Genomic DNA, 22,027 nt, shown 5'->3' with positions numbered 1-22,027 from the left:
GTAACCTCCAAAAATCAGATTCATCCATGTTGGATTTTTAGAGACTGTTGCCTTCTGGGATGGATTTTTGCCACACTTCCCAGGAAGTGGTCATCACAGGGGGACGACCCTGTCCCTGATTGGAGAACCAGGGCCCCCCTGCTTTTCACCCAGGAGCAAGGATAAAACTGGCAGACCTGCACCCACACCTCAGATCCCCTCCAGAATTCAACAAGAAAGGAACTAAAGAAGGACTGCCCTGCTGGACCCCTGGCCTCCACCTGGACCCTGCACTCAGAAGGACTGCACCAGCTGCACACTTGGGCTTCACCACAAGAAGGACTTTGCCTGGCTTCAACTGGTTCAAGGAGGGACTCCCTGTTTGCTACAGGTGAAAAATTGCTAAACCAGAGTCCCCTGCACCAACTCCTGTAGAAAGCGACCAGCTGACCACTGTCCAGTGGCCAAAAAGGAGTTTGCGGCAGGTGCATTCTGGGAGTTGAAGTCCGCACCCCCCAAGGACCATCACAGAACTTCTGGACCCTTGGGGTGAGCTGTGGACCCCAAAAGAACCTTAAAAGAACATCTGGGTGAAGCCCCAGAAGTTTGGAAAAGATTTGAGAATTTTTGGAAAAAAGCTCCAGAGAGGGACCGACCCGCCGCGGAAATTCTAGCCGGCTTGCCTCAACCGCGACCCGGCCTGACTTCGTGGTTTGTCCCGGTAAAGAAAAACATCCAAAAAAGAGACCAAGTCCGAACGTAAAAAGTTGACCGGGACCTCCCAGCCATCGTATCCGAGAAGGGCTCCATGGACGTCGGATCAAGATCCAGGTTTACCCCGGTCGAAGGATTTTCATCTCGAAAAAACGACTAAGTCCGAAGGTAAAAGTCTCCACCGAGGAAACCCACATCGCGTATCCGGACAAGGGCTCCAGGAGGTCGGATTCAACTGGCAGGTTCGTCCCGGTGAAGAAAAACTTCAAAATAAAGACTAAGTCAGAAGGTAACTTTTTAACCAAGGCCTCCCGCGACCTGTAGCCGAGCAGGGCTCCATCGCGGTCGGCCTGAAAGTTTGACTTTGCCCCGGTCGAGGTGCAACCAGATGACCCGATTGGCGCTTTTTGTTTCTAAGCGCTAGAAAAGTAATAATTCTTTAAAAATTCATATCTCCGGTTCCCCTGAAACGATTTTAATAGTTTTTGTGTCATTTTAAAGATAAAAATATAAACTATTTTTATAAATTGGTTTTGGATTTTTAAACTGTTTCCTGTGTTTTATTTAATTACTGTTTTGTGATATTTGAATGCTTTACACTTTGTCTCCTAAGTTAAGCCTTGACGCTCGTTGTCAAGCTACCAAGGGTTGAGCTGGGATTAATTTACTGAGACCTAACTGTACCTATGTGGAGGTTAGTGGCTTGTTGCTAGGTGTAGGTACCTACCTGCCCTACCAATAACCCATTTTCCAACACTGAGGAATTGTGTGGTACCCCTCGAACTCTGATGTCACTTGCATACACAATCAGAAATTTGTTTTATCTAATCATGTTTGAATGGCCTTCGATTGAAGGCGTTATGAAAAACAGCGGTCCCTAAACAACACAAAATGCTTAACAACATACAAATCAAAACCATGTTTTTAATATCTAATAATCCACCCATAAATATAATCCCAAAACCAAGTATTGCAGCCTGCTTTGAACAGAGTGACATGGACAGAGCAAGGAAAGTGCCCGGGCAGAGGCGTAATATGTGTGGCAAGAAAGTACACTGCTTCTATCACAATTGCTTTTGTAGGGATACAGCCCATAAGATACACAGTACATCAATTCCAGCTGGTTCGTATATATTGTTGATGTGTTTCAGTCATTATCACAATAATAGGATCATCATCGGGACACAGTAACTTACCAGAATCCTTCAGCCTTCTTAAATTGAGATCGCCTTTTTAGCCAAAACCTTGTCTGGTTCAGTCCATGACCTTTGCTGAGCATTTCATTGTATCTAGTTTGTGCGGTTAGATCCTATTAAATACTTGCATTTATTTGTTTCTGCCTCTTCTTTTAGGGTCGCTTTTGTTATCTTCCTTTCAGTAGAAGCAGTTACAGCATCCTATAGGAAGGGTTTGTCCAGGCTATAGAGTACATTCCTAGAATTCAGCTTATCCATCTGTTGTGACCTCCTTCAGCTGTGCACCGTCCACACCAATCCCTAGAAATCCACGAACACCTGCATGACCTCTGACCCATCTTCCAACGACTACAGCTCCTCTGAGCTGTAAACACCAAAAATGCTCCACGTACTCTTGTTAAATCTCCCTCTCCTTAATGAGCCAAACTGATGAACGTCCCTCTTTTTAGCAAAAAGGTTTCTCTGTTAACCTGACAACTGGAGATGTCAAACTCCTCCTTTTAAAAAGGTAACAAGAATCCTGTAGCATAAAGACCCATTGCTGACCTTCCTTCCCTGGCATGGCCATTGAAGTACATGCACAGCAGCCTCTTGGTGGATTACCATTCTGTTTTCACAGCTAGCCACAGACTCGATAATGCCATGCTGCGATGAGCGTGCCCTAAACAAGGAGGACTCCTGCCCGAAGGCTTTGATACGGAAGATCCAGGAGTACTTTCTGACAACGTTAAACATCACCTGACCTTTAGTGATCAAGCTCTGGGCTGGTTCTTCTCCCAGTGGGAGACCCACCCCAACAACTGAGAATCGAGGACTCTCATGAGCCGTGCCAGTCTGCTGTACAGAGTTACCCAGAACTTCTGTCCTTATAATGAACCAGTAGGTGACTTTACATGACTTAGGAAGTTCCTACAACCAGTGTGGGGATGATACACACTTACAGCTGAAAATATGATCTGAAACTGATTTCTGTTGTCTTTTTCATGCCATGACCAGTGTACAGTCCTTGGAGGAACTTGATATTAGCCACACAGGGCTGATTGAATGTCCCTCTCCTGTGCCACCTCTCTTCTCTTTTTAAACATTGCTCTTCCTGGTGTTAGTTCAGAGCATTAGTTACGCACTTGAAAACATCCCATGTTTCTGGGCTTTGTTTTAGGTGCGAACCATGCACCCGCGTGCAACATGTATAAGGCAGGTCTTCAACGAAGACTGCCAAAGAGTATCCGATAATTCACATCTGAGGTAGCTTTCTAGATGATGATCAGTATTAAAGCATCTTTACCCTGTAGAGAAGCGGGTCGGATAGCGCGTGTCCATAAAACAAATGCCTGTGTTTGAGTCCAGATCCTCCTCTTCAGGCAGGTGGGAGCTCTGGACTACACAGATTCTGCTGAGTCATTGAAGATTCACTCTGTGAATCTAGACTACGCGCCCATGCGCTGTTGTCTGAATGGTCGCTGGGTCACCACTGCAGCTAAGAATTGACATTTGCTTCTTGTTAAGAAGTCTTTCCAAACAGGTTTGGAGATGGGGAAGAACCTAGTCAGATTGGTTTTCTGCTGACACACAGTGTGCAGGAATTTGTAAATCAGAAGAAAGTGGAAAAAATATAGAATTGGGGGTGGCGAGGCAAAATGGATGTGCCTTTGGTAGAGGGGGGTAATGTTTCAATTCTGAGGAGCTTGGTCAGATCATTGAAACCCCAAAACCCAGTAATAAATGAGCCAACAGCATTCACGTTTGTGCTATAAATGTCCAGCTGCCTATGTCCCTCATTAATGAAGGTATCTCCTACATAACAATGACCATTTATATTAGCAGATACCTGTAGCCGCGTTGTCTCTTGGTGTATATATCATTGTTACTCAATTATCAACTCCAGAAAGATGAGAGCCTGTCATGTTAGCTCAAGATGGAACCGGTGTCGTCCAGACTGCCTCCTCCAGCTCTCTCGGCCTGAAGGATATCTGCGCATTTCCCGTCTTAAACCATCAGTGTATGGGATTATTTTTACCTACGTGCCCGATCTTGTATATTTAGCTTCCTAGAAATGTCTTGAACATGCCTTCTCTCTCTGTTCGCACACATTTGATTAATGCTCGGTGCCCTGTACCAAGCTATGCGTCAATAACTGATGCAGATACACACGCGAAGAAATATCGACTACACCAGGTATCTGGTCTCTTTTTGCGCCCATGTGTAATTTTTTGATGTGAATAAAATGGATTAACATGAAGAAACACTTTTTTGGTATTGATTGAGTGGATGGGGTTACCTCTATTGCTCCGTTCTGCCTGTGTATTTTTCTCCAGTGAAGGCTGGGTCCTAAAGTCTGCCCAAATTATGAAATCCGCAAGTGACTAGGTCTTGCAAGGGCATAAGGTCCGATACAGTTGCCTTGACTTTGAGAGTTGAGTGGGGGGTCCTTGTACCTGACAGCGTTGAAGGTTACATGCATGTCCTCTTTGGTGACCGGTAGCAGGAGACGTACCAAGGGATGCCTGCCTCCAGTCGGAAGACATATGATGTTGTTATGGGGAGAGGGCGCTGGGAAGTGTACTTTGTGCTTTATGCTAAATGAATAATCCTAAATGGAACCCCAGAATGGCACCAAACCTACTACGTAGTAACACTTCTGATCTCAGTTGATTCAGTTCTTTGTAGGTACTGCAGAAACACTAATACTTTTGGAAATTGGCTTATACAGCCAGTCGTCCTGGCATATAATGTGAAGAGAGTCTCTTTTGTGCTTTATAGGACTGTAATCTGGGAACAGAATTAATTTAATTGGCCAGGTCAATCAGAAAGCTCTATCCTGATGGAAGCCGGTGCATCAGTAGCCATTCTCGTAAAAGCCGTTGATTGGAGCTTTCGGCGATCTTGTTAAAGATGAGAATTCTGCAGGCTTTTTCGTTCATTATTATTATCGTATGATATCATTAGACCTAGTCCAGACTAGCTTCTTTCCTTGTTTGGTACAGATAGGCCAAACACCTCTGGGCTCCTCATAGTCAATAACATGCTACCAGGTCTCTAATTGTCTGATATTCTAAATAACTCCTCGGTTTCTAGAAACCGAGCTAAGCAGGTGATCTCAGGATAAATATATGGACTAATGAGGAATAAGGCATTGTATGCCACCTTTTTAACTGCTGTTTATCCTGATGATCTAACATTATATTGTTTGCATGCAGTGGATCCTAAAGTGAAAATATTCTATATGTTATTCCATACAGATAGTCGGTCAGAATGATCTTCATGGCATTCATTCCTCTGGTGGAGCGTGGTTGCCGACTGTGTACAAGTGATCATGAGACTGTTGAACTTGTGATCTTGAAGTGCACACCTCTGCAAATATCCACACATGTTGTACTAGTGTCAAGTAGAGGAAGGTACACATATCTGACCAAATATCTGGTTATTTCTGTTTTAAGGATGCCAGGAGGAGCTAGTTTGTCGAGTATTGTCGTACTTTTATGGATTAAGAAGGTCTTCAGAATTAAAATGTTCTGTGGTTGTGGTTGTTTAAAGCAGTGGTTGTTAGCCTTTTGACTTCTGTTTACCCCCCCCCCTTAATTATCACTGGAACCTGGGGACCCCCACTCAGTCGTTATTGAAATCCGGGGACCCACACTGTTATTACTGGAAGCCGGGGACACCGGCCTAAATATTTTCAAAGATTTGAGACTCAAAACAATACACCCAGAATACAGAAAGAATTGTTCTTCAAATAAATAAAGAAATGATTAATTATTTTATTTAATTCACAAACATAAAAAAAAATCAAAATTGTACTTTCAGTAGAAAGGTTGGAGCTTTTCTAAATTCTGTCGAGGCCGCTCAACTGTTGATGTACTTGAACTGCTCACACACATCAGTCTGAAGAAACAAACTTATTTTTTTACCTCCAGCTTCAAATTCCTTCACACGTACAGAATTTCTTTATTTATTTACACTTTAGTAATCTGTTAATACTATTTAATTTTCTAAGGCTTAAGGTCCGCGAAGCCTCCTCACTGGGTCCGAGACTGCTTAGAAAATTAAATAATATTAGCCTTTCAGTAATGACTCAGGGGGGGCTCCCCAGATTGCAATAATTATTCAGTGGGGGGCCCCGGGTTCCAGTAATGTTAAAGTGGGGGGTCCACAGAAGTCAAAAGGTTGGGAACCCCTGTTCCAAGCAGTCACAGATACCCTGAATAGACTTCGTGGACTCCCAATGGCCCCCTGACCACAGTTTAAGAATCATTGCTTTAAAGAAAATAAACCATGAAAGGAATGAAAAAATAGAATAAAATAAATAAAAAAATCCTCAGGTAAAACACTTTGGATTGAAGTGTGAAACAAGGTCCGGATGATACCTGGATAGTAGTTTTGTGCAAAACAAATTGAAAGTTTTATGACCCTAGTTTTCATGTGATCTGTTTTGGGCAGTTGTGTCAGCTGAAATAAGAAAGTGTCCTTGGAGATTAATAATTTATTGAATTGTGAGTGGCTCATGAGCAGCAGCGAGGATGTTTTTCAGAAGTGTCATTGACACCAAGACACTGTCATTTGGCACTCCTGGGTGGAGCACGCCTTGAGTTATTAATGACGGAGTTGTCATCATTTTCAGTCCCACCCCTCACCGAACTGTAACCATAGATCAGCAGTTCTGATCTCCCAAGAAACTCCTCAAACACACATGAGAAATGTTAGGTGCTGTAATTTGAGGTGGCTTTGGAGGGCGGTACTTGTCTGTGAGGGTATCCAGCCACTGAGTAGGCAAGTGTAGGTGTGTGATGAGGCTGGGCCTGAGTACTGGCAGTCATGAGGGTCCTGCAACAAAACGAATTGTAAAGCCAGGTCTTCGGCTTCTGGCGGACTTCAGGAATTGAGGAGGAGGACACGCCCGCCTGCAGGCCCGCTGCTTCCAGAGTTCATTACAGGCCTACATCATAAGTCAGAATCCCAGTAAAATGTGTGAATATTTGATGGCCCAGAGGTAGGTCCTGAGTTTGAATTTTGGGTTGCAGCAATACAGGAGAGTACTTTCTTGCACCTTCCGACACACCAGGGCGGCATACACAGCAGTGGTATTGTCTGCATACTGTAACCTGTTGCGAATGGGACTTAATCAAAGTGGGATGCTGTGGCCTCCTGAGTCACGTGGTTTGGATAGGAGCATAGTGGCTTGTAGTCTGTTGCAGGAATTATGTTTTCAGTAGTTTCTTAAATGGCTCTAGACTCTGCATAACAGTGAGTGATATGACTGAGTTCCATAATCGGGGTAGCTGGAACAAGTGCCCAAGTCTGGATGGAGAAACCTAATTCCAGGATCTCTGTAGTGGGAGCAGGTTCCTATATGCAGATGGTGCTAATAGGCTCCACCGCCTGGGAGAAGGCAGGAGATGTCGCAGCGGGAGGCAGGGGAAGGGTTCCATAGTCTTTGTACCAAATGTTCTCTTTTTCCATTTATTCCTCATACCCACGCTGTTCTTACAGTCAAGTATCCATTGCAGTGTATAACATACTCCTAGCAGCAGTTTAAGCAGTATAATAAATGAGCACATTAAATCTACAGTTCAGCAGAACATCTTAAATTTAGTAGTGTTTTTAGACATTTGATCTCAACATTCCATACCGTATTCCTGTATATCTTACATCGAGAGTTTCCCAATAGCCTCCTCTCAGGGGAGGAGAGGTTGCGGGCGAGCCTCCTCTCGCATGTCTACAGCTTTACTCATCCTCATTGTTCCTACCTGGCTGATAATCAGCTTTACAGGTTGGGCAGGTAATCGCAAGCATGAGAATCCGCTGCGGTAGGCCAAGAAGTGTAGAATAGGATGTCCGAGGAGATACCCGAGTATATCTTTGGTAGCATGTGAGAGTGGGATGCAGAACTTGTAACAGGAGGGAGTATAGAATGCTGTGGTGGAGTGAGGTTAGTGGGGACAGGTAAGTATGGCCTGGTTGGTGGAGTTACCTAAAATGGCAGTGAGTGACCGGAAGCAGTTTAGAAGTGACCCCAGGAAGCCGGCGGTACGAGTGCCAGCATCGCATGGAGCTGTGCGAGGAATTGGACCAGTGGTCCCTAGTAGTCGAGCTGGGTGCTGCTTTCTGAAGGTGTATTTCCCGGACTGGCTTGCGTGTGTCGCCATCTGTTGTGTTGAGGTAGGTTATGGAGTCCATTGAAGCACTTACTATTGGCCAGCCACTTGCCCCTCTTTATTAATCCATTCATCTCTCTGTGACGAGCCTTCGTATGGTGCCATGCTGTGGGCACAAACAATTGCTGAGCTCCTCCAGTGTGCACGCTTAGCCTTCTATTGTGTGAAACTGTGTGCTGCTGATTCTGTCCATGCTAAGAGTCCTAGGGGAAGTGCATGTATGAAGAAAGGACTTAACAAGTCTAGACACACTTGTAGTCTGTCCCTGAAGAACCCAGTGGATGATTACATAACCTTAAAGTACTGAATCATTAAGATATACATTTGTGGGTTTTAAGATAAAATAATTTGTGTACAGAACATAGTGTCCCAGTCAATCAATCAATCACAATATTTATAGGGCGCACTATGTACCCGTTAGGGTTTCAAGGCGCTGAGGGGGGGAGGGGGAGGGGGGGTTGCTGCTACTGGTCGAAGAGCCAGGTCTTGAGGAATCTCCTGAAGGTGAGAAGGTCCTGGGTCTGTCGCAGGGCGGTCGGGAGGGCGTTCCAGGTTCCAGTCAGACTATAGTAACTGCTTTCTTATATTATCTTGTTGGATTTACGTTCATCGTCCCTAATGTCCAGTCTTCTTCCGCCTCCATTACTGGCAGGTACTCGAGGTCGACCCACTGAGCTGGGGGATGCGCTTAGATCTTTTCAGCTCATATGTGGAGCTACTAGAGAAAGGAGTGTACTCCATAAATGTGTGTGTTTTTTTTTTTTTTTTTTTTTTTTTTTCATTATTATTTTTTAACCTTTGAGAGACCCGGAGGCTTGAGAACATTTAAGAACTTACCACCTTTGGCAAATGCTACAGTCTTTAATGTTTTTGAAGTGCCAACTATACAATTAGAAGAGCGTTTTGGGGAAAAAAGCTCAATACTGTGCTTGAGAGGTATAAATGTTATTCTAGGGGTTAGAGAGATGGACTGTTGGTCAGTACGTTGCCATCCTAAGAGCTGTAGCGGTTGATTTTGGACACTCAACGTATGTTCAAGTGCTTTGTGATTACGCTCTGACGACAAGAGTCCAAAAAGGTCTAAGAAAGGGCTGTGGACAAAAACCTAAGACCACAATTCAAAATGCCATGAGTGTTGTAGTCCCAAAAACACGTGTACAGGCGGTCTGTAAGGAGGCAGTGGGAGAAATAAAAATTATACTTTAAAATATAATAGGAAATAAGAAAAAAAAAAAAGCAAAAGTATGAGTTTAGGAGAAAAAGACCACTTACAAATATGTGGAGAATGCCAACAATATTCCCAGTGTTGATGTCATCGGTAACTTTATAAGTGGAAAGATTCTTGTGAAGGTGTTTTGTTATGCTTGTGTGATGGTGAACAAGATAAGAAACAGACATTTGCAATTCAACGGGTCTTGCGTTTGCTTGAGTTACGTGGCTTTTATTGCCACATTGAAAATGAAAAGTAAAACAGTTGACGTAAGGGAGCCAATTGAACGCGCTCCGGCCGCCATGAGTGTGAGTGCGAAGGAGAGACACAAAAGGAAACAGAAGTTCACTCGCAGTCAAACGTATCGGCAGACGTGCAATTATCTATGTAACAGGGTTGATGGCGAAGGCGATAACAAAATTGCCCAAAGAGGGACAAACGTAATGTATTTACCACTGATGATGATAAGGATTTTTGAAAGGCAAGCAAATGAATAAGTGATAGCAGCGGGCGTAGCTAAAAGCCCACAAGTAGATTACAACACGCCAGAGCGCTTGCGTCCTCGACCTAAAAATGCCAAAATGTTACCACGTAGTTACCTAAAAGTATATGAGCTATAGTGGATTTGGGCACATGCTACTCCATAATTGTTAAGAAATTATTTCATGAGTTATGGCACAGGAGAGAAATATTAATTACTGACATTTTTCACTGAAGTTATTCATGGAATGGGATTGAGATGTTTGAGTACATATGGGTTGACTTAGAGTTAATGAAAGTGTACCTGGCAGTGACGGGAATAAAGATTTTGGTTGGCTAGAGTAGAAGAGCTGTGGATATGATTTACTGACCCCAGTGATGATCCTCAAGTTCATAACGTGAATGGGTATAGGAACAATATGCACTGTTGCACGCTTGAAGAATATACTGAATTGGAGGAGAAGTTTGGTAAAGCAATTTAAGAGACTGGGACAATTTCAAGGGTTTCAGCACCAAATTATACATAACCTGCAAGACAACTGATAAAGAATGATCCTTGGCTTATAGAAGTGATATTAAGGAACTTTCGATCAATATATGTGAGAAAGCTATACTCAAACCTATTGAAAGTTTATATTGGTTGTCTCAAATTGTGATATCTTTGAAATGTTAGGTGAGCTCAGGCTACGTATTGATTTTCTCTGCTTGAACGAAGTAATTTGGGTTTACAGTTTTTTCTTTTGCCTACTCTGCAGGAAATGTTTACCCCAATATCTGGAGCTAATGTTTCTTTCAACCCTAAGTCTAACTAACACATACAACCAGGTTGAGTAGGATGTTGAATCAATACACATTGCTTTCTTTTTACCTGAAGGGCCATATCAATATAAAAAGATGGCATTAAGGCTTGCCAGTGCAGTATTTCAAACATTTACAGGCACATTTCTGGAGGTTATACCGAGCGTAGGCCTGCCAATACGATATTTTGGTATTTAGTGTAGTTAAAAAGGAGCGTGACACAAGTTTAAGTATGGTGATACCTGCCTTGCGGAGTTGGATTGACTATTAAACATGACAAGTGGCCGTTTGGGAAGACTGAAGTAGAATAACTAGGTCATTAAATTTCCAAAAATGAGTTTCAAGGGAAGGATGCCTATATTGCCGCAATAATAAATGCATCGAAACTGGAGTTGAAAGAACAGTTACAATCATTCTTGGGTCGTACTGAATTGTAGTCTTTTATTGAGATCCGTGGGTCATTAGTAGACCCGTAGCATAGATTACTGAAAGAATGCAGGACTCATTTGCGGAAAAGACCAACAAGAATGTTTCGGCCTGATTAAGGATGAAATTGAGCATACACCACACTGAATGCCTTTTGTGACGGGGAAAGGGTCTGTAGGTGCTGTAGGAGCAAGGCTATGAAGAGTAGGAGCAGTCTTGATGCAAAGGGCTGGCGGAAAGGAAAGATAGTACGGTATGCTTCAAGTGCTTTACGTTCTGCAGAACAAAAATACTTGTACTCTTAGCTTGTACTTGGACAGCTCAAAATGTCCTCACAGAGCCAGGTTTATCATAAGAACAGTCCATAAGCCATTGGTAATGATAAGTTGGCACAGTAGGGAGGTGTGACATCATTTTACAGATTGGTCTGGCCCTTGGCCTACAAAATGCAACCCTGATGATGATAATGTGTGGAATATGTGGCTGGGAAATGCAAGGTGCAAGCTGATGGGTGCGTTAGGGTGCCATTAAGTGTGGAAGAATCGAAGAAGAGTTTTGTTGAGAAGGAGCGTAAGGTTGCTGTCGCTTATGAGGAAGTCTTTGAGTGAGGGGAACTAGGTCTGGGAACCTTCGCAGAGGATGAGTGGACTCGCCAAATGCAGAAGGACAGACCCCGTGTGATGTAGAAAATAATTCTGTAATGCATTGACCGAAGGAAATGTATTTGGATGGTAGGTCCCGAGTGTCCGGTGAAACTAAGAATGAATTCTTGCTACACAAAGGGACTGTAGTGAGGGGGGATAAATTGTATCTCTGGAAAAAAAACTAACAGAATTACGTCCTGAAGGTCTTCGTGACATATCCAGTACCAAAATGGCCAAAGAGTATTTTTGGTGACCTATCACGGGCTCTACCATGAGAGTGATGAAGCGGTCAACGCTCGACCTCTTTTGCGTTAGCTTGCGCAATTTGACTTAGCTATTGGTCCTTGGAAGAATGTTTTTGCTGTGTTGCATCAACATTAATCTTTTTTGCAATAATAGTAATCAATTATTTCTCTAAGTGGCCTGAAGTACCTATGGCTTGAAGTGTTATAATGGAAATTATTTTAAGTTTGTGGAAGGCATATTTCCTCTGGAGGGCATTCCGGAGGAAATTATATGTGATAATCTGGCGCAGTACACCTCGGATAGGATGCAGGCATTTTTTTAAGAATACTGGTATCGAACATTCATGTATGAAAGCCTGTTCCCATCCTGAGGCCAACAGACGGGTGGAGCGATTCAACAGAGTGGAAAACGAGGCCATTCATTTGATTTTCAAGATTAAGCTTTGTTGTTGTGTGTATTTGTAAAGCGTGCTATTAGACCTGAAGGTATTCTACTGAACAAAACAGCCAGTCTGTTCCTGGTTGGCACTGAATTACAGACTGTCACACAGAACCACACCTAACGCGGCCACAGGGAAGTTACCTTTTGAGTTACCGCGAGAGAGGGGAAGCAATATCCAAACTGTTTGATGGTTGTTTGACAAACCGAATTGAGTCAACAAAATGTTGAGTAATGTGGATTGAAGCGTGAGGTCAGAAAGTTTCCAGGGAAAAAGGAGGAGATAGGGTGATGTAGAATTTAGTGGGGTTGTGTTCAGAGTGGAACAGTATGTGAGGATTAAGAAACGGGGGGTGGATCCAAAGGGTGAAGTCCTGCTAAAATAGTAAAAGTCTTTAAGCATGAAGTGTGAGTAGAGGATGAAAAGATTTGGAATTTGAGAAGGATGTTGGTGTCCTTTGGTGGCAACCATGTGGTAGGTGGTCGTAGTGAGAATTAGCCTGAAGAGGGTGGATGCTTGGTCCTAGATTTGATGCTGGGTCAGGCTACCACTTGTGAAGGAATTATGCTGTCGGTGACCAGTATCCTTCTGGGCCAGGCGGAGAAGTAGGACAGCCCAGCAGTAGCCCAGCCATACCTGTAATTGTTCCCTAGAGAGAAGTATCTTCAGTTAATGAATGAGAGTCCTCACTCAGTCATTGCTTTCCTGATATTATATTTTTAAGGTAATTTCTCAAAATAGTTCAACAGAATAAAGCTGGTATTTTCCCACATCTGTGTCATATGCCAAGCACTTGCAAATCTAGCAGCAGTTATTGTACAAACCTTTCAAATCTATTGATATAAATTAGATTATCAATGTAGAAGATAAATTATTTCATTTTCACTCTAAAATATTCATAGTGCACATAGTCCTTGTACACGTTTTCTTCATGGGCACCGTAATGCCACTGCTATATTGTGAATTACAGAGAAGTTGTCAGGACTGTGCACTAGTCTGTCCTTTCTTTATACCCAGAAGTCAAAGTTTTTAAGTTTTAAATTATAGACTACCTTTTTTTTTTAATTGGCGTGTTTCGACCCAGTTGCAATAATCCCTGGGTCGCCTCGGCACGAAAGAATACAAAAACGTGAGAATCATAATAACCTATATACGTAATTGTAAACCATTTGTGATACAATATCTATTTACGTGTGCAAAACTATAATTATATCTGTCTCTTGCAGGTATTACATCTTGAATGCCTTCTCCTTTGCAAAGCTCAGACCGAGATGTGCAGAGCTCGAAATCAAACTTAATGACAGTCTGTAGTCTCCATGGTGTATGGGTTAATTCATTGTGATTTTAAACATGCCATGCAATATGCAGGGGTTCATTTCTTCATCAATGCCTACTTCTGGGAACATTATGCCATGAATTACTAAATTACAGGGAAGGCTGATAGACATAGGGAATAACAAAGCCAAAACTTTACCTCACAGGAGAGTCAGTATCCCCTCACGTGTTTAGTCGAGAGATCTTGAAAAGTGCCTCTATTCTTGTCAGTAAAGTTTGGTTTATAAGCACAACACTGTGAAAGAGCATGAAGCGTTCTTTTCATAAAAAATGATTTATATTGGGCACTGAAGAAAACAATGCTCTGTAAATCTTGCAGTTCTTTTAATTAATGTGAGGCAAAACTTCCAGCCCAGGCTCCTTCTAATGTTAATCATAACCTCACCTGCCTCACTATAGGCTCTAGCAGCCCTCCTCTGTTGTTACCTGCTGCAGGTGTGTTTTTAAGTAGACATTAGTTGGGAAACTTGGAGGCTTCTACAGCAGGTTTCTGCCGTGAGAGGGCTAGTGTGACCAGTACTTCTCAAAAGGGACTAGCAGGCTCCTTGCTGGAAGCCGCACGGGCAGAGGGGGTCGATTCTTTGTGGCTTCTGGAATGGTACCCCGACGCTGGGCATCACTGGCTGTATTGCGTCTGAGTAGACGATCACTATGCAGAAATAAAAGGAGCTCACAGCTAGGATGCCTGTGTGAGTTATCCAATGACAAAATGTATGTGGTCTGGTATCCGCGTACCCTGCGCGGCTCTACTGAAGCTAGAAAGCTGCCTGCTAAGTGGAAATGGGGGCTGGAGGGGCCATCTTGAGGGAAGCCCACGTTTTCCTTGTATACTGAATTTTGCAGGAATGATTAGTGTAATACCAGATTATTACTGGATGAACATATTAATTCCTATTAAACGCGTAGATGTATTAGTTAAATTAACATACATCTAGATATATTTTGAGATAGAATTGGATTTAATTAAATCTACATTTCCAAGTAATCTTGGGTATCCGGCAAACCTGATGCTGTTTGCCTGGCACTTTATAATAGTTCTTATCAAATGAAAAGTACTTGAATAATTGAATGGAACCATTGGTAGGTAAAATGCAGGTGACCTAAGACACACAAAAATAATTGGTAAATTCTGTCTGTGCTTATTAAACCCTCGCTCATACAATGTTCCTAGATATTGTGCTTCCAGAATGGCCAGTTTTCTTTCAACACTCCTCAGTCCTCGATTATTTGTACCAATCTCTCAAATTGTCCATTAGATTTTATTGGAGCCGTGTTCGTGATCACGAAAGGCGCATTGGCAGTCTTTCGTTTAGATGCAGTCTATGTTGAGTCTCTTAGCTTCTTGGGTAGTCATGCCAGTTAATGTGTTATTGCATGGGCATGTGATTCCATATGGAACATTCCTACACTTGGAACTTTTGTCCTGAGGATGCTTGTGGTCATTAACGCGCAGTAGTTTCTGCTATTAGTATCTGAGTAGTATGAGGGAGCAGGGCATACCCACTGTGGGGCAGGTTCTGGAATGTGCCGGGGGGACGAGGGGTAAAGTTCCTGGAAGTTCCCAAGACTTTGTAGATTAGAATAAGGAACTGCGAAGGCTGCATTAGAGTAAGGAGCCATAGGTTTCAACTCTTGGTTACGTTTTTAGTTCCTGCTTCATAAATATTAGGGGAGGCTGTGTGTGGTGGCACGAGAGAGTGGAATAGACCACGGGAATGTTGGAATGTAGACGGTGAGGTAGGAGAATGGGATGAGGGAAGTTCGGACCACCGAGGACAGGATATCCGCAGATTTACTCGCTCGGAATGAAGGCCTTGTCTATAAAGTGTCTTCCATGTTCGTCTGAGGCTCCCGCTCTCAGTGCCCAAGCCTCGACCTTTCGCCCCTCCTGTGGAAAAGGGGGTCCCGGTCCCCTCGTTGTCTGTATGAGAGTCATGGTGCTGACAGTTGAACTTCTGGGGGATTTTTTCCAACTCTCCTTCCCACATAGTCAGTGCTTTGCACCTCTGACCTCTAGAACCTGCTGGGAGTAGGAAGGTATTTCTGCTGATCAGTGAGTACTCAGTGTGGAGGTGATGGGGCAAGAAAGTTCCCCATTCTGCTTAGGGGTGGGGGCATTGGCAGGGCGAAGGACTTCCCCAGTCTGTGGGGAGGGTGGAGTGAGCTTTCCCAGTCCGGGTGGAGTGAGCAAGTTCACCAGTCTAGGATGGAGGAGGGTGGAGTGAGTGAGTTTCCCCAGTCTGGGGTGGGGGACGGTGGATTGAGCGAGTTCCCCAGTCTGGGGCTAAGATTGAGTGAGTGAGTTCGCCAGTCTGGGAAGGGATAGGATAAAGCGGGACAAACGAGTTTTCTACTCTAGGGGGTTGGGAAGAGAAAGGTCCTCAGTTTCCAGGTTGGAGGGCAGAACAGTGATGTCTCCAGCCTTGTTGGGGGGGGGGGGGGAGAGAACTGTGGAGTCCCCAGCTTTGGTGCGGGTGGGAAAGGTGGGGGGAGTGAGTTATCTCCAGTGTAGGGGAGGCAGGGGATGAGTTTCCCCAGTCTGAGGGTATTGGAGTGGGCAGGGAGTGAGTTTCACCAATCTGCGGGTGAGGGCGGGGCAGGGAGTTCACCAGTTTGGCTGGGTACAGGGTAGTAGTGCGTTCCCCAGTCTGTGTGTGTGGGGGGCTCTGAGTCCTGGGAGCGAGTTCCCCAGTCTTCCGGGGGAGTGAATTCTCCAGTATTGAACTGGTGGAGGGAGCGATTCCCCCACTCTGGGGGGGGGGTGGATGAGATCAGGTTCTGTAGTCAGGTGGGGGCGGGGGGCGGTCTCAGGGATTTATTTCCTTGATGGTGGGAGTAAGATCCTCTCGCCTTTGGGGGGTGGGTAGAGTTCTACATGGATAAGCGGAGTAAATTTCGCAGTCTGAGCGGCAGAAGTGAGTTGTGTGATCTTGGTGGTTGGACTCACTCACTCGGAGTGGGGACAGTGAGTGTCACGCGCGAGGGGCCCTGCTGGTGTCTACCTCCTGCTTTTGGAGTCACTTGTGACCTGATTGCAGTATCGATGCCAGGGGTACACCTGTGTTGTTTTGTGGGCAGAGCCTATTCGAATCAGTCATTGTATGTAGTATTGTGGGTGGGAAGTATGATCCCAGCATCAGGCAGTAACAACGAGTCTCTAGCTCAGTTCTGTAGTAGTGCAAGGCACGGGTACATTACTCCTTCCCTCAGACACCCATCGATGGACTTCGCATGCCACGTGCCACACTCTGTCCTGCTTAGAGGTTGTGAACCAAATGTCCTGCACACGCGGCTGCACCTCTGTTGAACCCCTCTAGCGCGTGACACCTCAGACGAGGACTGGGTGAATCCTATACATTACTACAGTTACTTTGCTCTTTAAATATGCGTTTTTTGCTAAGAATACTACAGAAGCAGGTTGTTGATGGGAGAGAATGTACATTAGATGAATTCCTAATTCTTAGCTAGTGAGATACCTCATGGCCCAGGTGAGTTACTAAGTCATAAAACATTACCTTGCCCTGCTAGCTGAACACTTGCTGCTGGAATAAGCGCCATGAACCACCTGCTGTAGCAAGCGCTATCTAAAAATGTTATTCTAATCATTGAGGAAATATTAATACTGAACTTTCCAGGATTGCAATGATTGGAAGAGTTTGAGTGTCAACGGGACACGCGATAAATTGCAGATTCCTCCTGTCGTTTTATGACTTTGCAGGCGGTCGGTAAAAGGTGCCTTGAAACCTTGAAAGCTGTGGTTGGCTTTGATATAATGCCTCGTATAGGCCTCGAATCCCTAGTTTGTTAAATTGTTTGTTCCTGAGCAAATCGCTTCATGTCATCTGCCTCTGCGAACTTTTTTTGCTGTGCCTTATGCAAGGAAACGGGGACCTCCATTAGCATAACCCCCGTAGATGCGAACATTGTGGGTGTCATAAAGGGGCAGCGGTAGCCGCTAGATTGGAGAGTCAAAATCAGGCGGGAAGGAGACGAAATGACTGGAGAGCGCGATAGAAGTCACAGGCGCTTCACAGAGACTTGGGTGGATGCACCGAGCATCCTTGAATTAGAGGAGGCGGATGGATGCACCGGGCATCCTTGAATAGAGGCGGATGGATGCACCGGGCATCCTTGAATAGAGGCGGATGGATGCACCGAACACCCTTGAACAATCTACGGGTTGGATACACCGAGCATCCTCGAATTAGAGGCGGATGGATGCACCGAACACCCTTGAACAATCTACGGGTTATATGCGGATGGATGCGCCGAGCATCCTTGAATTAGAGGAGGCGGATGGATGCGCCGAGCATCCTTGAATTAGAGGAGGCGGATGGATGCACCGGGCATCCTTGAATAGAGGCGGATGGATGCACCGGGCATCCTTGAATAGAGGCGGATGGATGCCCCCAGCATCCTTGAATAGAGGCGGATGGATGCCCCCAGCATCCTTGAATAGAGGCGGATGGATGCGCCGAGCATCCTTGAATTAGAGGAGGCGGATGGATGCCCCCAGCATCCTTGAATAGAGGCGGATGGATGCACCGGGCATCCTTGAATTAGAGGAGGCGGATGGATGCACCGGGCATCCTTGAAGTGCGTGCGTCGGCGGCAGGTGTAATATCGCATTTATTGTCACTGCTCGTATTCCACAAAGTCCCGTCTGACATTCAGCCACTAGACGGATGTCTGTTTCCCGCTTCTGTTTTTACATAAAAGGTTAAAGAAAAATATGTTGTTGGTGGCACATTAGGATAGAGTATGGATGTCAGGCAGAGGCCACATGGAGCCCGTCTGGTTTGGGGCTCGTGCTTTTAGTGGCTCGCCCAGCTCTACCTGGAAAGCCGGAAGAGCGAATGTGATATAGCCCTTCCCCTCCCCCCTCAGCCTGAGAGGTTTTTTGTGTGCTCTGAAGAAAAACTTTTTTTCCTTGAAGAATAGTTTGGAAGAATGGTGGCTGTCAACCTAAAGCCACCTGTGTGTGTATTTTTTTTTGGGGGGGGGGGGGGGGGGGGGGGGATGGGGGGGGGGTTTATGATGTCACAGAAAACGCCTCCATTCTGGTTTTACTGGTTCAGGGCAGGTCTGCTTAGATCACTCACCGCGGCCACTGAACATTGGAGGCACTCCCAGCACGTGTCTGTTCTGTTCTATTGAAATGCGGGGTGTTGACCTGTAGGTCGAGGTTGCTCTCACGTGCTCAGACCTCCGAGTTTGACTGAGTCATCTACCTACGGCTCTGGACAGACATCTCACACCCACAGGGACTTTCCGCCGCACAACCCGGCGCTCAGGAAATGGCCCCGAAACGCAGAAGGAACTTTGGTAACCGCATCTCCCCCCTGGGGAGCCTGGGTCACCGGTGCTGTCGCCCTACGGCTTTCATTGGCTCATTTGTTTTTGGGCGGAGTTTATTTGGTTTTGTGGCCCTGCTCTGTGGTTGGCATGGCAGAATGTTTGTTTCTGTAAGTCACAGGCGCGGATGGTCACTTAGAGTTGCCGCAGCTAGGCCTAAGGAGATGGCAACAGAGGACTTGGTCCAGGATGACTGAGCTGGGGGTGGTGGGCGGATGGATTGTGGTTGGTCCGGGGGGATGGTGGGTGGGTGGGTGGTTTGTGGTTGGTCCTGGGTTGGGTTGGTGGGTGGGTGAATGGATTGTGGTTGGTCTTGGGGGTGGTGGGTGGATGGATGATGATTGGTCTTGGGGGTGGATGGTGATTTGTCGTTGGGGTGGTGGGTGGATGATGATTGTGCCTGGCGTTGGTGGGTGGATGGATGATGGTTGGTCCTGGGGGTGGTGGGTGGATGATGGTTGGTCCTGGGGTTGGGTGGGTGGATGGATGATGGTTGGTCCTGGGGGTTGTGGGTGGGTGATGGTTGGTCCTGGGGGTGGTGGGTGGGTGGATGGATGATGGTTGGTCTTGGGGGTGGAGGGTGGATGGTGGTTTGTCGTAGGGGTGATGGGTGGATGATGGTTGGTCTTGTGGTGGGTGGATGATGCTTGGTCCTGGGGTTGGTGGGTGGGTGGGTGGATTGATGATGGTTGGTCCTGGGGGGGGTGGTGGATGATGGTTGGTCCTGGGGGTGGTGGGTGGATGGATGATGGTTGGTCTTGGGGGGGGGGGTAGTGGAGGGTGTGGTGGATGGTCGGTAGGGTGAGTAGGGTGTGATTGGTCGTGGATGGTGGTTGGATGATGGGGGTGGTTGGGTGGCCTGGGGTGGTGGTGGATTGTGTGGGTGGTGGGTGGTGTTGGTGGGGTGCTGGGTTGGTGGGTGGTGTGCCGTTGGATGATGGTGGTCGGTGGGGTGGAGGATGGTCCTGGGGTTGGTGGGTGGATGATGGTTGGTCCTCCTGGGGTTGGTGGGTGGGTGGATTGGATACAGGTTGGTCTTGGGGTTGTGGCTGGGTGCATGGTCGTCCTGGGGGTGGTGGGGTGGATGGTGGTTTGTCGTAGGGGTGATGGGTGGATGGATGATTTGTCGTTGGGATGGTGGGTGGATGATGCTTTGTCCTGCGGCTGGTGGGTGGATGATGGTTGGTCCCTGGGGTTGGTGGGTGGGTGGATGGATACGGGTTGGTCTTGGGGGTTGTGGCTGGGTGATGGTCGGTCCTGGGGGTGGTGGGTGGATGGTGGTTTGTCGTAGGGGTGATGGGTGGATGATGGTTTGTCGTTGGGATGGTGGGTGGATGATGCTTTGTCCTGCGGCTGGTGGGTGGATCGATGATGGTTGGTCCTGGGTGGATGATGGTTGGATGATGATTGGTCCTGGGGGTGGTGGGTGGATGATGGTTGGTCCTGGCGGTGGTGGGTGGATGATGGTTGGTCCTGGCGGTGGTGGGTGGGTGGATGATGGTTGGTCCTGGGGGTGGTGGGTGGGTGGATGATGGTTGTTCCTGGGGGTGGTGGGTGGGTGGATGATGGTTGTTCCTGGGGGTGGTGGGTGGGTGGATGATGGGTGTTCCTGGGGGTGGTGGGTGGGTGGATGATGGTTGGTCCTGGGGGTGGTAGGTGGGTGGATGATGGTTGGTCCTGGGGGTGGTGGGTGGGTAGATGTTTGGTCCTGACGGTAGTGGGTGGATGATGGTTGGTCCTGGGGGTGGTGGGTGGATGATGGTTGGTCTAGGGGGTGGTGGGTGGATGATGGTTGGTTTTGGAAAGTAGGACCGTTAGACCCAAGACGGTGATTGTCGTAGGGGTGAGGCGTGGATGATGGTTGGTCTTGGGGGTGGTGGGTGGGTGGGTGGATGGATGATGGTTGGTCCTCGGGGTGGTGGGTGGGTGGATGGTGGTTGGTCCTGGGGGTGGTGGGTGGATGATGGTTGGTCCTGGGGTTGGTGGGTGGGTGGATGATGGTTGGTCCTGGGGGTGGTGGGTGGGTGGATGGATACAGGTTGGTCTTGGGGGTTGTGGGTGGATGATGGTTGGTCCTGGGGGTGGTGGGTGGATGATGGTTGGTCTTGGGGGTGGTGGGTGGGTGGGTGGGTGGATGGATGATGGTTGGTCCTCGGGGTGGTGGGTGGGTGGATGGTGGTTGGTCCTGGGGGTGGTGGGTGGATGATGGTTGGTCCTGGGGTTGGTTGGTTGGTGGGTGGGTGGGTGGATGATGGTTGGTCCTGGGGGTGGTGGGTGGATGATGGTTGGTCCTGGGGTTGGTTGGTGGGTGGGTGGATGATGGTTGGTCCTGGGGGTGGTGGGTGGGTGGATGGAAACAGGTTGGTCTTGGGGGTTGTGGGTGGATGATGGTTGGTCCTGGGGGTGGTGGGTGGATGATGGTTGGTCTTGGGGGTGGTGGGTGGGTGGGTGGATGGGTGGATGGATGATGGTTGGTCCTCGGGGTGGTGGGTGGGTGGATGGTGGTTGGTCCTGGAGGTGGTGGGTGGATGATGGTTGGTCCTGGGGTTGGTTGGTGGGTGGGTGGATGATGGTTGGTCCTGGGGGTGGTGGGTGGGTGGATGGATACAGGTTGGTCTTGAGGGTTGTGGGTGGATGGTGGTTTGTCGTAGGGATGATGGGTGGATGATGCTTTTTCCTGCGGCTGGTGGGTGGGTGGATCAATGATGGTTGGTTCTGGGGGCGGTGGGTGGATGATGGTTGGTTCTGGGGGCGGTGGGTGGATGATGGTTGGTCCTGGGGGCGGTGGATGGATGGTGGTTGGTCCTGGGGGTGGTGGATGGATGGTGGTTGGTCCTGGGGGTGGTGGATGGATGGTGGTTGGTCTTGGGGATGGTGGTTGGATGGATGGTAGTTGGTCTTGGGGATGGTGGTTGGATGGTGGTTTGTCGTTGGGGTGGTGGGTGGATGATGGTTGGTCCTGGGGGTGGTGGGTGGTTGATGGTTGGTTTTGGAAAGTAGGACTGCTAGACCCAAGATGATGAAAGGAGGACCGGTAGTTCAGGGTGTTGAGA

At 47.0% G+C, this 22,027-nt stretch overlaps 2 protein-coding genes across 2 annotated transcripts in view; one reads left to right on the top strand and one right to left on the bottom strand.

Annotated features, from left to right (window-relative positions):
* TMBIM1 (transmembrane BAX inhibitor motif containing 1) overlaps window positions 1-22,027 on the top strand; it is a 203,651-nt gene that overhangs the window by 5,726 nt on the left and 175,898 nt on the right. The gene's annotated exons all lie outside the window — the stretch shown is intronic.
* LOC138286358 (RNA-binding protein 25-like) overlaps window positions 18,109-22,027 on the bottom strand; it is a 6,675-nt gene continuing 2,756 nt past the window's right edge. Inside the window, exon 5 of the mRNA XM_069226516.1 lies at window positions 18,109-18,321. Coding sequence (XP_069082617.1) covers window positions 18,109-18,321 — 213 coding nt within the window. The remainder of the gene's footprint in view (window positions 18,322-22,027) is intronic.

This window comes from Pleurodeles waltl, chromosome 3_2 (assembly GCF_031143425.1).
Source record: "Pleurodeles waltl isolate 20211129_DDA chromosome 3_2, aPleWal1.hap1.20221129, whole genome shotgun sequence".
NCBI lineage: Eukaryota > Metazoa > Chordata > Amphibia > Caudata > Salamandridae > Pleurodeles > Pleurodeles waltl.
Note: the sequence above shows the minus strand (reverse complement) of the source record. Positions and strands in the feature narration are given on the sequence as shown.